Below are 17,129 nucleotides of genomic sequence, written 5' to 3'. Positions count from 1 at the left end.
TTTTATTTTGTAAAAGTCTGTTGCTCACAGTCTTTTATTTTGTAAAAGTCTGCTGCTCACAGGCTTTTATTTTGTAAAAGTCTGTTGCTCACAGGCTTTTATTTTTTAAAAGTCTGTTGCTCACAGGCTTTTATTTTGTAAAAGTCTGTTGCTGACAGGCTTTTATTCTGTAAAAGTCTGCTGCTCACAGGCTTTTATTTTGTAAAAGTCTGATGCTCACAGGCTTTTATTCTGTAAAAGTCTGCTGCTCACAGGCTTTTATTTTGTAAAAGTCTGTCGCTCACAGGCTTTTATTTTGTAAAAGTCTGTTGCTCACAGGCTTTTATTTTGTAAAAGTCTGTTGCTCACAGGCTTTTATTTTGTAAAAGTCTGTTGCTCACAGGCTTTTATTTTGTAAAAGTCTGTTGCTGACAGGCTTTTATTCTGTAAAAGTCTGCTGCTCACAGGCTTTTATTTTGTAAAAGTCTGCTGCTCACAGGCTTTTATTTTGTAAAAGTCTGTTGCTCACAGGCTTTTATTTTGTAAAAGTCTGTTGCTCACAGGCTTTTATTTTGTAAAAGTCTGTTGCTCACAGTCTTTTATTTTGTAAAAGTCTGTCGCTCACAGGCTTTTATTCTGTAAAAGTCTGTTGCTCACAGGCTTTTATTTTGTAAAAGTCTGTTGCTCACAGGCTTTTATTTTGTAAAAGTCTGTTGCTCACAGGCTTTTATTTTGTAAAAGTCTGTTGCTCACAGGCTTTTATTCTGTAAAAGTCTGTTGCTCACAGGCTTTTATTTTGTAAAAGTCTGTTGCTCACAGGCTTTTATTTTGTAAAAGTCTGTTGCTCACAGGCTTTTATGTTGTAAAAGTCTGTCGCTCACAGGCTTTTATTTTGTAAAAGTCTGTCACTCACAGGCTTTTATTTTGTAAAAGTCTGTTGCTCACAGTCTTTTATTTTGTAAAAGTCTGCTGCTCACAGGCTTTTATTTTGTAAAAGTCTGTTGCTCACAGGCTTTTATTTTTTAAAAGTCTGTTGCTCACAGGCTTTTATTTTGTAAAAGTCTGTTGCTGACAGGCTTTTATTCTGTAAAAGTCTGCTGCTCACAGGCTTTTATTTTGTAAAAGTCTGATGCTCACAGGCTTTTATTCTGTAAAAGTCTGCTGCTCACAGGCTTTTATTTTGTAAAAGTCTGTCGCTCACAGGCTTTTATTCTGTAAAAGTCTGTAGCTCACAGGCTTTTATTTTGTAAAAGTCTGTTGCTGTCTGCTGTGGAACAGGAAAAGAAAGTAATCGGCGGATCCACCAAACATGGAGAAGGGTACGGAACTTTTACTCGGCCATTTTCATGTTAAAGTTCTTCCAGACGGCGGAGTCGACAGAACCAAAGTCATCTGTAAACACTGCCAAGTTGAATTGTCTTCTCAGCGTAGTAGTTCCAGTCTAAAATATCACTTAAAGGCAAAACACACAACTGATAGCAGCAAGTCATTCAAGGAAACAGACAGTGGAGCGAGGCTTCTACATAAAAACTACAGAAAGATGCTGATGTTAAAAGTGTGTTTGCACAACAAATGTTATGGCACTTTCATTCATATGGCAGCACATTTAAAATAAAGCTAAATGCTAAAAGCTATACGCTACTTTTGGATTCATTTTTGGATTCTGCGTACAAATGCGATTAATCGAGATTAATCAGGGAAATCATGTGATTAATTAGATTAAACATGTTAATCATTGCCCAGCCCTAATTAATAACAATTATTTGCATAGATGAGGTTTGAATGTCAGATGGAAACACCTAAAGAGACGTCATGCTGAGATTAAAGCACCAGCAGAGGCATCAGGGACCCAAACAAACCACTTTAACGTTAAATAAAGGTATTTAATGGAAAGCAAAGAGATAACTGAAGCAGTTCAAGACAGGTTTATGAGTACGGGCTGCATAAACTGATTAAAATCTGTTCAGAAATGCTCTCTGGCGAAGGGAAATAGTTTGGTTACACCGTTCAGTAACTTCCAAAATATAAAAACTAAATCAATCGTTAAAAATCAATTTAAAATCGTGATTTAACTGTAAAAGAAATATGATATTGGTCAGATTTTACCCAAAATAAGGAGAATTCTGAGCTATTTGGGGCTCCAGGTTAGATTTTACTTTTAGTTTGTTTTGGAATCAGAACCAGCTGGTTCTCTAAGGTCACAGAATGCACCTTTAAAACAAACAAACATTTGTTTTGTGATGATGCATCAACGTGATGAGGTTCCTCGCAGCTTCTGTGTTCCATATGGAGCTTTTCTGTTGGAGCACGTTAGTTCCTGCGATGCAGAGCAAAGACTTCCTGTTTTTATCCAGACGAGATGAACATAAATCATCATGAGACGCTGGAGAGTTTCTGTTTCTGTCCTTTCTGCAGCTGAATCATGAATTCTGAGGACAAACGAGTCATTTTCTACACAAAACGTCTGACCGTCTGTTTAAGGTTATTCCATGAAATGCTAAATTTGGGGTATATATGGATATGTTATAGACGTGTTATGGACATGTTATAGACATGCTATGAGCAATTTATGGACATGTTATGGGCATGTTATAGACATGTTATGGGCGTGTTATAGACGTGTTATAGACGTGTTATAGACGTGTTATGGGCGTGTTATGGGCAATTTATGGACATGTTATAGACATGCTATGGGCAATTTATGGACATGTTATAGACGTGTTATGAGCGTGTTATAGACATTTTATGGGCATGTTATAGATATGTTATAGAGATGTTATGGATATTTTATGGGCATGTTATAGACATGTTATGGACGTGTTATGGGCGTGTTATTATGAGTCATTTTCTAAACAAAAAGCCTGACTGTTTAAGGTTATTCCATGAAATGCTAAATTTGGGGTCCTGTAAAGTAAGGAGGATGATTTGGAACATGATGCTACAGGTGGTTTCAGACGGTAGCATCGGGGAGGCAGAACCCTTCCAGGCTTCTTCAGTCTTTTTATTTGTGAACTAACTTTCCCACAAACTGCAGGAGGACATCTTTCACTGTTGCTCTCCTACAGTGTTTGCTCGCTAACTGTACATCCTCCTGCCTTATCCGTGACCTCTAACCTCCCTCCTCCTCCTTCCTGTGCCGTCTTTATGCTGATACCAAAGCTAAACTGAGCCTGTGCATCCTCTGTTCTGCAGGAGGTCGGCCACAGGAAAACATCATGAGCGACCGCTTCGACTGCAACAACTGCAACGAGTCCCTGTATGGACGCAAATACATCCAGGTGGAGGAGAAGCCGCACTGCATCCCCTGCTACGACCGCCTGTGCGCCAACACCTGCCACGAGTGTAAAGAGGTCATCGGACACGATGCAAAGGTGCGTTCCCAGGATGAAGAACCAGAGCAGCAATGTAAACGCTGCCCATGACCCAGCAGCTTTACATGGGTTCATGTTTTTCATTCAAAAAAAATATTCATTATCAATCATGAAATGTTCTGAAATCAATAGTTTTGTAGGGAATAGCTGAAATAGATTAGAACTGGAGGTAAAAGATTCAATTACATCTGAACATGGACACCTGGATGCACCATAAACTATATCCTGATTCTACATTTAAAGGCCGGTCGTTTAAGGTTTAGCTGTACATGCTACATGCTACATGCTACACACAGCTTTGCAGCGTTAGCATGAGTGAACAGACTCTGCTCATCATTTAAAGACGAGTTACGCTGTGTACGTCTCCGGCTTGGTCCGTCACTGTGGATGAGAAAGCATCGTTTGCTAGCATCTGCTGCTAGCTTAAAGCTACACTGCTAACCTGTTTCCCTCTGGGATCAACAGAGGAACTATCTGTATCTGTACAGTCAAGTCCGAAAGTGTTCAGACTCCTGGCAAATTTTGACTTAAAGTTACTTTTATTTAACCAGCAAGTTTTTTCTTGACTGGAAAAGACACAGACGACTCCCAGAAGATAATGAGACGATGTACAAGAGGCATCATTGTGGATGTTATAGACATGTTATAGGCATGTTATGGACGTGTTATAGACATGTTATAGGCATGTTATGGACATGTTATAGACATGTTATGGACATGTTATAGACATGTTATGGACGTGTTATGGACGTGTTATAGGCATGTTATAGGCATGTTATGGACGTGTTATAGGCATGTTATAGGCATGTTATGGACGTGTTATAGGCATGTTATAGGCATGTTATGGACGTGTTATAGACATGTCATAGACGTGTTATGGACATGTTTTGAATATGTTATGGAGATGTTATGGGCATGTTATGGACTATTTATGGACATGCTATGGTCGTGTTATGGACATGTTATAGACAAGTTATGGACGTGTTATAGGTATGTTATAGGCATGTTATGGGCATGTTATGGACATGTTATGGACGTGTTATAGGTATGTTATAGGCATGTTATGGGCATGTTATGGACATGTTATAGACAAGTTATGGTCGTGTTATAGGTATGTTATAGGCATGTTATAGACATGTTATGGACGTGTTATAGGCATGTTATGGACATGTTATGGACATGTTATAGACAAGTTATGGACGTGTTATAGATATGTTATAGGCATGTTATGGACAATTTATGGACATGCTATGGTCGTGTTATAGACATGTTATGGGTATGTTATAGACATGTTATAGACATGTTATGGGCGTGTTATGGACATGTTATAGACATGTTATGGACATGTTATGGGCGTGTTATGGACATGTTATAGACATGTTATGGACATGTTATGCATCAAACCAGACCAAACTGTTCTGTTTAAAAAACATATCCCATGTATATAGATATTTTGGAAAAGACTTATAAAGGAGATGTACACGAGCCTTGTAATCAACCAACAGTTTAAGCTTAAAAATTAAATCTTTAGGAGTTTATGATGAATAAATGATGAGGAGGAAGAAATGTTTCCTAGAATCATAAAGCAATGTATAAACTGTTATCCAGGGCATTCCACCTCCATAAGGAGTACTTTTATTCCAATATTTTATGATTTTGAATAGTTTAGCTTCAGAATTAGTCCTTTTTGCAAACACAGAAATACACGTTTCCTATAAAAACAGAAGCTTGTGAGCCACTCTGCTTACTTTCTCAAACTGGTTGAAAAGTTATTGAACGCTGCTGCATTCAGAATGAGTTATCAACATTTTAGTTTTCCAGGAAATGACAAACTCTAAAGAGATCATCTCCACAACTGTTGTTGGCCCAGTCGAGGTGACGCAGTACAAACCGCATCATAAACAAAGATTTAAACATTAGGTTTCATTTTCTGGCAACTTTAAAGGCATTAACAAAATTATATTGAATGTAACGCGTCTGAGTCATCAGGACACTTTTCCTGCCGCTGATCCTAGAAAACGGGAAACATAATTACGGCTGAATGTTTTCTGTGGAGTGAAACCAAAAAACTCTTCCCAGAAGGAAGCAGCCACAGACGCCACGAGGCCATCGCTGTCCTGTGAGTTATGGACTCCCTGTGGGGGGCGGCAGTAAATTTATTCCTGCTTGTTTTGGCGGTTCGTCCTCGGCGTGCATCCCCACTGTGACACCCCCACGCCTCAAAATACGCCTTACACCCGCTGTTCAGTGGAGCCATTTATCTTAGAGCTGGCTCCAAGGGGAACGCAAAAACAAAGTGGGTTATTCAGATTTTTGAGAAAATAGTGATGACGAGGAGGGAATGCTGGAAAACTTCTGTCAACCCTCGTCTGGGTGGAGGTCAGGCGGGTGTCGTGGAAACAAGGGAACTTCACATCGACTCCTCCTGTGAGCAATGAATACTGCTCTGAAGTTTTTGTTCAGAGAATGAATACTCTGAGTCCCTTTAAATGTCACAGTTTATGAATAAAGACAGTGGATCAACATTATTCTCCATGCAGAGGTCCAAAAGCAACAGCTGCAGGCATTCATCTGTAGAAGAACGATCAGAAATATACTGAATTATCTTCTAAACAAGCTGAATAATTTCCTCAAACTGCTTATCCATCAAACTTTAAGCAAACACACACTATAAAGGACAGTTTTTAAATAAACCTCAGTGTTACTGGAATGTTTTCAAGCATATTTCAGCTGTGAGTGTTTCTGTAAATGGTCACATGATGATGAAGCTCTGTGGTTAAATCTGCCTGATGTGTTTTATGAGGCCGAATCCTGACAAACATGCAACATTTTAAGATTGTTCTGAGAAGAGAAAACTGTAAAGTCAAGTTTTAAATCATCAGAATCATCCCTGAGTCTGTGGAAATAATCCAGAATTCCAGCCTCAGTGATGATGAATTACATCATATTTATTAAAAGTCTAAAAAATATTCCACAGTTCTGTTGGAGTCACTTTCTGTGATTAAACTTTATCATTCTACAGTTAAGTTTTTGAACTCTGTTATTTCTGTAATAGTAAATCTGACACCAGGCGCAGTGCAGCCTGTGAACTTCTCAGGGTGGTATACATGTAATAAAAACAAATGAGATAAATCTGATGTGTTTTCTGACAGCTTCCTCTCTGTCTGCCCCTCTACTTCCTCCAGGAGCTCTTCTATGAGAACAGATATTTCCACGACCACTGCTTCCGCTGTTTCCGCTGCGACCGCTCTCTGGCTGACGAGTCCTTCACCAGCCAGGAGGAGGCGCTGGTGTGCAGCGACTGCTACTGCAGCGAGTTTTCCTCCAAGTGTGCGGCCTGCGACAAAACCGTCATGCCAGGTAGAGGCCCACAAACCTGCTCAATAGATAGGACAGTTCAGAGAGACAGGAAGCAGGGGGCAGAGAGAGGGGGAACGACACGCAGCAACCCTGTTTTATTATTGTTTTATTATTGTAAAAGTCGCTCACAGGCTTTTATTTTGTAAAAGTCTGTTGCTCACCAGCTTTTATTTTGTAAAAGTCTGTTGCTCACAGGCTTTTATTTTGTAAAAGTATTTTGCTCACAGGCTTTTATTTTGTAAAAGTCTTTTGCTCACAAGCTTTTATTTTGTAAAAGTCTGTTCCTCACAGGCTTTTATTTTGTAAAAGTATTTTGCTCACAGGCTTTTATTTTGTAAAAGTCTTTTGCTCACAAGCTTTTATTTTGTAAAAGTCTGTTGCTCACAGGCTTTTATTTTGTAAAAGTCTGTTCCTCACAGGCTTTTATTTTGTAAAAGTCTGTTGCTCACAGGCTTTTATTTTGTAAAAGTCTGTTCCTCACAGGCTTTTATTTTGTAAAAGTATTTTGCTCACAGGCTTTTATTTTGTAAAAGCCTGTTGCTCACAGGCTGCTCAGTTTCTGATCAGCCTGAGATGCTTTTAGAAGCCGCTGCCCTCTTCACCCGCTTCTCCAAGGAGCAGCCGAGTTCATGTTCAAAACACCGGCGTGCCTCTGGGCTGCGTTTCAGGTCCCAGAAGTCCTAAAACCGGGCCACTGATTAAAGGCTCCGACGTGCACTTTCATAGGCATGACCGAGTCTTGCTTTTCTGAACTTGTGCAGCCAGGCGTGCTGCTCGTGCACGTGTGGGAACCGGCCGGCGGCCTCCAATCAGATTATTCAGGCAGCTGGATAAATAAAATCAGCCCTGCTTTCTTTCAGCCGGTCGGGTTGTTTTGATGGGAGATAAGCCGGAGTAGCTGTGCAGTGTAAGAACGGCTCGAGTCGTCTGGTTATCAGATGTCCTTCCTATCCAAACAGCGCAGAGATGAGGTAACTGGGCTCATGTCTCCCACAGGCTCCAGGATGCTGGAGTACGACGGCTCCACGTGGCACGAGGACTGTTTCATGTGTCACGGCTGCGAGAAGCCGATCGGGGCCGAGGCCTTCATCCCAGACAACAACAACTACTACTGCATGCCGTGCTACGAGGGCCGAGTCGCCCCTCAGTGCAGCCACTGCAGGAAGGTGAGGCAGGCGCTCCGTTTCAGACTCTAAATGGGCCCAATGTGGCTGCAGAACCTGCACATTCAGGAGGGACTTTGTCTAAAGTAGGGCTGGTTCATTATTTAACGCCGATAAATATTTTATGGCGATTTAACGCAGGTTTTATTTTATTTGTTTATTTTTTAAAAAACAACAATTTTTATTTTTTGGGGGGGCTTTTGTGCCTTTAACGGATAGGAAAGTTCAGAGAGACAGGAAGGAGGGGGCAGAGAGAGGGGGAACAACATGCAGCACCCCTGTTTTATTATTGTAAAAGTCTGTTGCTCACAGGCTTTTATTTTGTAAAAGTCTGTCGCTCACAGGCTTTTATTTTGTAAAAGTGTGTCGCTCACAGGCTTTTATTTTGTAAAAGTGTGTCGCTCACAGGCTTTTATTTTGTAAAAGTCTGTTGCTCACAGGCTTTTATTTTGTAAAAGTCTGTTGCTCACAGGCTTTTATTTTGTAAAAGTGTGTCGCTCACAGGCTTTTATTTTGTAAAAGTCTGTTGCTCACAGGCTTTTATTTTGTAAAAGTGTGTCGCTCACAGGCTTTTATTTTGTAAAAGTCTGTTGCTCACAGGCTTTTATTTTGTAAAAGTCTGTTGCTCACAGGCTTTTATTTTGTAAAAGTCTGTTGCTCACAGGCTTTTATTTTGTAAAAGTCTGTTGCTCACAGGCTTTTATTTTGTAAAAGTCTGTTGCTCACAGGCTTTTATTTTGTAAAAGTGTGTCGCTCACAGGCTTTTATTTTGTAAAAGTCTGTTGCTCACAGGCTTTTATTTTGTAAAAGTGTGTCGCTCACAGGCTTTTATTTTGTAAAAGTCTGTTGCTCACAGGCTTTTATTTTGTAAAAGTCTGTTGCTCACAGGCTTTTATTTTGTAAAAGTCTGCTGCTCACAGGCTTTTATTCTGTAAAAGTCTGTCGCTCACAGGCTTTTATTTTGTAAAAGTCTGTTGCTCACAGGCTTTTATTTTGTAAAAGTGTGTCGCTCACAGGCTTTTATTTTGTAAAAGTCTGTTGCTCACAGGCTTTTATTTTGTAAAAGTCTGTTGCTCACAGGCTTTTATTTTGTAAAAGTCTGCTGCTCACAGGCTTTTATTTTGTAAAAGTCTGCTGCTCACAGGCTTTTATTTTGTAAAAGTCTGTTGCTCACAGGCTTTTATTTTGTAAAAGTCTGCTGCTCACAGGCTTTTATTTTGTAAAAGTCTGCTGCTGTCTGCTGTGGAACAGGAAAAGAAAGTAATCGGCGGATCCACCAAACATGGAGAAGGGTACGGAACTTTTACTCGGCCATTTTCATGTTAAAGTTCTTCCAGACGGCGGAGTCGACAGAACCAAAGTCATCTGTAAACTCTGCCAAGTTGAATTGTCTTCTCAGCGTAGTAGTTCCAGTCTAAAATATCACTTAAAGGCAAAACACACAACTGATAGCAGCAAGTCATTCAAGGAAACAGACAGTGGAGCGAGGCTTCTACATAAAAACTACAGAAAGATGCTGATGTTAAAAGTGTGTTTGCACAACAAATGTTATGGCACTTTCATTCATATGGCAGCACATTTAAAATAAAGCTAAATGCTAAAAGCTATACGCTACTTTTGGATTCATTTTTGGATTCTGCGTACAAATGCGATTAATCGTGATTAATCAGGGAAATCATGTGATTAATTAGATTAAACATGTTAATCGTTGCCCAGCCATAGTAAAATAGAAACAATGGTTTCTGCAGGTAAAGATGACCAACCAGCAGCTTTTCACGACTTCTTCTTTTATTTGATGAAGAAACAAAACTTAAAACTCATCAGAAGCCTGAAACTTTTAATCTAAAGTAGCCTCTGGCTGCTTTCTGACGTGTTTCACCTGAAGCTCAGCTTCTTGTCTGAGAGTTTTCAGAAATAATCGTTTCTTAAAGTGGATCTGTTTGGTTTAACATGAGTTCCTCAGCTTCACACTCATTAACTTTGGACTTTCTGCTCCGGTGTGTGTCCCGCAGGCTCTGACCAAAGGAGGCGTGACCTACAGGGACGAGGTGTGGCACAAAGAGTGCTTCCTGTGCACGGGCTGCAAAGCCCCGCTGGCCGGCCAACCCTTCACCTCGCAGGGGGAGAGTCCGTACTGCATCAAGTGCTTCAGCAGTCTGTACGCCAAGAAGTGCGCCGGCTGCAACACGGCCATCACAGGTGAGATGGGCCCCACCCTGAATAAAGAGTCCCACATCTGATTTCTATAGTATAACACCTTGTTATAACACATTAATACAGTATAACACCTTGTTATAACACATTAATACAGTGTAACACCTTGTTATAACACATTAATACAGTATAACACCTTGTTATAACACATTAATACAGTGTAACACCTTGTTATAACACATTAATACAGTGTAACACCTTGTTATAACACGTTAACACAGTATAACACCTTGTTATAACACGTTAACACAGTATAACACCTTTTTATAACACGTTAATACAGTATAACACCTTGTTATAACGCATTAGTACAGTATAAAACCTTTTTATAATGCATTATTACAGTATAACACCTTGTTATAACACGTTAATACAGTATAACACCTTGTTATAACGCATTATTACAGTATAAAACCTTTTTATAATGCATTAATACAGTATAACACCTTGTTATAACACGTTAACACAGTATAACACCTTGTTATAACACGTTAATACAGTATAACACCTTGTTATAACACGTTAACACAGTATAACACCTTGTTATAACACGTTAACACAGTATAACACCTTGTTATAACACGTTAATACAGTATAAAACCTTTTTATGATGCATTAATACAGTATAACACCTTGTTATAACACGTTAACACAGTATAACACCTTGTTATAACACGTTAACACAGTATAACACCTTTTTATAACACGTTAATACAGTATAACACCTTGTTATAACGCATTAGTACAGTATAAAACCTTTTTATAATGCATTATTACAGTATAACACCTTGTTATAACACGTTAATACAGTATAACACCTTGTTATAACGCATTATTACAGTATAAAACCTTTTTATAATGCATTAATACAGTATAACACCTTGTTATAACACGTTAACACAGTATAACACCTTGTTATAACACGTTAATACAGTATAACACCTTGTTATAACACGTTAATACAGTATAAAACCTTTTTATGATGCATTAATACAGTATAACACCTTGTTATAACACATTAATACAGTATAACACCTTGTTATAACACGTTAACACAGTATAACACCTTGTTATAACACGTTAATACAGTATAAAACCTTTTTATGATGCATTAATACAGTATAACACCTTGTTATAACACGTTAATACAGTATAACATCTTGTTATAACGCATTATTACAGTATAAAACCTTTTTATAATGCATTAACACAGTATAACACCTTGTTATAACGCATTAATACAGTATAAAACCTTTTTATAATGCATTAACACAGTATAACACCTTGTTATAACGCATTAATACAATATAAAACCTTTTTATAACGCATTAATACAGTATAACACCTTGTTATGACGCATTAATACAGTATAACACCTTGTTATGACGCATTATTACAGTATAACACCTTGTTATGACGCATTATTACAGTAGAAAACCTTTTTATTGTTGCTGCTTGTTTGCTTTGCAGGGTTCGGAGACGGGAAGTATATTTCCTTTGAGGACCGGCAGTGGCACCAGCCGTGCTTTAAGTGCTCCCACTGCTCCGTGTCGCTGGTGGGCTCCGGCTTCTTCCCCGACCGGGGCCAGATTCTGTGCACAGACTGCCACGATGACGAGTGACGGCCACCAGCTGCACCTCCAGCACCGCGGGAGAACTTGGAAACCTGAAACCTGCAGCTTCATTCATTCACTCGCTGTGAAAACAAACTCAGCATCTACAACTTTAAACTCTTACCAGCTTCTCCAGCATTCATGTACCAACAAACTCTGCAGAAATGTCTTGTAATCTTTGATTGTTTCTCTTTATTTTCACATTTTGCTTAAAGAATTAAAGGTGTCGTCGCTTCTCTGCGTCTCTAAGTTTATTTACTGTAACAGTACATCACCTGCAGTTCAATTACTGACTCCCAAAAAAAATGTTTTATGTTTCAGGACATATTAAAAATCAGCAGGTGTTAAAACTCAGTAACTGAAACCTCTGATGAACAACATTAATGATAATAATGAGGTTAATATGTACACAATGTTTAAACGTTTTAAAACTCAAAGGAAACTTAAAGCTGTTCTTGAACCATTTGATTGGTCATGGTTGACTGTTCTGTCCCACGTCCAGATCCACGATGAGTATTTCTGATAACCCGTTATTATAACACATTAATACAGTATAACACCCTGTTATAACACCCTGTTATAACACGTTGTTATAACACCTTGCTATAACACATTAATACAGTATAACACCTTGTTATAAAACATTAATACAGTAGGAGTTGGAGTTGTAGGTGTTCTTGGAATCCTGTGAGGCTTCATAGGTGAGTTGCATGTTTTTTTGTATTTGCGACTGGTTTGACCGAAGTGTTTACTGTGTCCACAGTTATGATTGTATCTTGAAATGGCGCATCATAAAAATCTCAAGAGCTTTAGCTTTCCAACGGTGTATAACATGTGTAGGTACATAGAGAGGAGGGCTGAGGAAACATCACGTTACGCTGTGTACATCTCCGGCTTGGTCCATTACTGTTACATTACATTACTGTTACATTACATTACTGTTACATTACATTACTGTTACATTACATCACATTACTGTTACATTACATCACATTACTGTTACATTACATTACTGTTACATTACATCACATTACTGTTACATTACATTACTGTTACATTACATTACATCACATTACTGTTACATTACATCACATTACTGTTACATTACATTACTGTTACATTACATCACATTACTGTTACATTACATTACATTACTGTTACATTACATTACATCACATTACTGTTACATTACATTACATTACTGTTACATTACATTACTGTTACATTACATTACATCACATTACTTTTACATCACATTACTGTTACATTACATTACTGTTACATTACATCACATTACTGTTACATCACATTACTTTTACATCACATTACTGTTACATTACATTACTGTTACATTACATCACATTACTGTTACATCACATTACTGTTACATTACATTACTGTTACATTACATTACATTACTGTTACATTACATTACTTTTACATTACATTACATCACATTACTGTTACATTACATCACATTACATTACTGTTACATTACATTACTGTTACATTACATTACATTACTGTTACATTACTGTTACATTACATTACATCACATTACTGTTACATTACATCACATTACTGTTACATTACATTACTGTTACATTACATTACTGTTACATTACATTACATTACTGTTACATTACATTACATCACATTACTGTTACATTACATCACATTACATTACTGTTACATTACTGTTACATTACATTACATCACATTACTGTTACATTACATCACATTACTGTTACATTACATTACATTACTGTTACATTACTGTTACATTACATTACTGTTACATTACTGTTACATTACATCACATTACTGTTACATTACATTACTGTTACATTACTGTTACATTACATTACATCACATTACATTACTGTTACATTACTGTTACATTACATCACATTACATTACATCACATTACTGTTACATTACATCACATTACTGTTACATTACATTACTGTTACATTACATTACTGTTACATTACATTACTGTTACATTACATTACATTACTGTTACATTACATTACATCACATTACTGTTACATTACATCACATTACATTACTGTTACATTACATTACTGTTACATTACATTACATCACATTACATTACTGTTACATTACTGTTACATTACATTACATCACATTACTGTTACATTACATCACATTACTGTTACATTACTGTTACATTACTGTTACATTACATTACTGTTACATTACATTACATTACTGTTACATTACATTACTGTTACATTACATTACATTACTGTTACATTACATTACTGTTACATTACATTACTGTTACATTACATTACTGTTACTGTTACATTACATTACTGTTACATTACATTACTGTTACATTACATTACATTACTGTTACATTACATTACTGTTACATTACATTACATCACATTACTGTTACATTACATTACATCACATTACATTACTGTTACATTACATTACATCACATTACTTTTACATCACATTACTGTTACATTACATTACTGTTACATTACATCACATTACTGTTACATCACATTACTGTTACATTACATTACTGTTACATTACTTCACATTACTGTTACATCACATTACTGTTACATTACATTACTGTTACATTACATTACATTACTGTTACATTACATTACTGTTACATTACATTACATCACATTACTGTTACATTACATCACATTACATTACTGTTACATTACATTACTGTTACATTACATTACATTACTGTTACATTACTGTTACATTACATTACATCACATTACTGTTACATTACATCACATTACTGTTACATTACATTACTGTTACATTACATTACTGTTACATTACATTACATTACTGTTACATTACATTACATCACATTACTGTTACATTACATCACATTACATTACTGTTACATTACTGTTACATTACATTACATCACATTACTGTTACATTACATCACATTACTGTTACATTACATTACATTACTGTTACATTACTGTTACATTACATTACTGTTACATTACTGTTACATTACATCACATTACTGTTACATTACATTACTGTTACATTACTGTTACATTACATTACATCACATTACATTACTGTTACATTACTGTTACATTACATCACATTACATTACATCACATTACTGTTACATTACATCACATTACTGTTACATTACATTACTGTTACATTACATTACTGTTACATTACATTACTGTTACATTACATTACATTACTGTTACATTACATTACATCACATTACTGTTACATTACATCACATTACATTACTGTTACATTACATTACTGTTACATTACATTACATCACATTACATTACTGTTACATTACTGTTACATTACATTACATCACATTACTGTTACATTACATCACATTACTGTTACATTACTGTTACATTACTGTTACATTACATTACTGTTACATTACATTACATTACTGTTACATTACATTACTGTTACATTACATTACATTACTGTTACATTACATTACTGTTACATTACATTACTGTTACATTACATTACTGTTACTGTTACATTACATTACTGTTACATTACATTACTGTTACATTACATTACATTACTGTTACATTACATTACTGTTACATTACATTACATCACATTACTGTTACATTACATTACATCACATTACATTACTGTTACATTACTGTTACATTACATTACATCACATTACTGTTACATTACATCACATTACTGTTACATTACATCACATCACTGTTACATTACTGTTACATTACATTACATCACATTACTGTTACATTACTGTTACATTACATTACATCACATTACTGTTACATTACATCACATTACATTACATCACATTACATTACATCACATTACATTACATCACATTACTATTACATTACATCACATTACTGTTACATTACTGTTACATTACATTACATCACATTACATTACATTACTGTTACATTACATTACATCACATTACTATTACATTACTGTTACATTACATTACATTACTGTTACATCACATTACTGTTACATTACATTACATTACATCACATTACATTACATTACTGTTACATTACTGTTACATTACATTACATCACATTACATTACATTACTGTTACATTACATTACTGTTACATTACTGTTACATTACATTACATTACATTACTGTTACATCACATTACTGTTACATTACATTACATTACATCACATTACATTACATTACTGTTACATTACTGTTACATTACATTACATCACATTACATTACATTACTGTTACATTACATCACATCACATTACGTTACTGTTACATCACATTACTGTTACATTACATTACTGTTACATTACATTACATTACATTACATTACTGTTATATTACATTACTGTTACATTAGATTAGATTAGATTACATTACTGTTACATTACATTACATTACATTACTGTTACATTACATTACATTACTGTTACATTACATTACTGTTACATTACATCACTTTACTGTTACATTACATTACTGTTACAATACTTTACTGTTACATTACATTACTATTACATTACATTACTGTTACATTACATTACATTACTATTACATTACATTACTGTTACATTACATTACATTACTATTACATTACATTACTGTTACATTACATTACTGTTACATTACATTACATTACTGTTACATTACTGTTACATTACATTACATTACTGTTATATTACATTACATTACTGTTACATTACATTACATTACATTACTGTTACATTACATTACATTACATTACTGTTACATTACTGTTACATTACATTACATTACTATTACATTACATTACTGTTACATTACATTACATTACTATTACATTACATTACTGTTACATTACATTACTGTTACATTACATTACATTACTGTTACATTACTGTTACATTACATTACATTACTGTTACATTACTGTTACATTACATTACATTACTGTTACATTACATTACATTACTGTTACATTACTGTTACATTACATTACATTACTGTTATATTACATTACATTACTGTTACATTACATTACTGTTACATTACATTACTGTTACATTACTGTTACATTACATTACTGTTACATTACATTACATTACATTACTGTTACATTACTGTTACATTACATTACATTACTGTTACATTACATTACATTACTGTTACATTACATTACATTACATTACTGTTACATTACTGTTACATTACATTACATTACTGTTACATTACTGTTACATTACATTACATTACTGTTACATTACATTACATTACATTACTGTTACATTACTGTTATATTACATTACATTACATTACTGTTACATTACTGTTACATTACATTACATTACTGTTACATTACATTACTGTTACATTACATTACATTACATTACATTACTGTTACATTACTGTTA

At 35.5% G+C, this 17,129-nt stretch overlaps 1 protein-coding gene across 1 annotated transcript in view; it reads left to right on the top strand.

Moving 5' to 3' along the window:
• LOC142367256 (four and a half LIM domains protein 3-like) overlaps positions 1-11,936 on the top strand; it is a 39,624-nt gene extending 27,688 nt beyond the window's left edge. The window contains exons 2-6 of the mRNA XM_075449238.1: positions 3,172-3,350; positions 6,536-6,710; positions 7,707-7,876; positions 9,886-10,072; positions 11,558-11,936. Of these exons, the coding sequence (XP_075305353.1) occupies positions 3,195-3,350; positions 6,536-6,710; positions 7,707-7,876; positions 9,886-10,072; positions 11,558-11,709 (840 nt within the window). The 5' untranslated portion in view covers positions 3,172-3,194 and the 3' untranslated portion in view covers positions 11,710-11,936. The remainder of the gene's footprint in view (positions 1-3,171; positions 3,351-6,535; positions 6,711-7,706; positions 7,877-9,885; positions 10,073-11,557) is intronic.
• The last annotated feature ends 5,193 nt before the right edge of the window (positions 11,937-17,129 follow it).

Source organism: Odontesthes bonariensis, chromosome 18, assembly GCF_027942865.1.
Source record: "Odontesthes bonariensis isolate fOdoBon6 chromosome 18, fOdoBon6.hap1, whole genome shotgun sequence".
NCBI lineage: Eukaryota > Metazoa > Chordata > Actinopteri > Atheriniformes > Atherinopsidae > Odontesthes > Odontesthes bonariensis.
The sequence above is the reverse complement of the archived record's forward strand: the minus strand, read 5'-3'. Positions and strand labels throughout refer to the sequence as shown.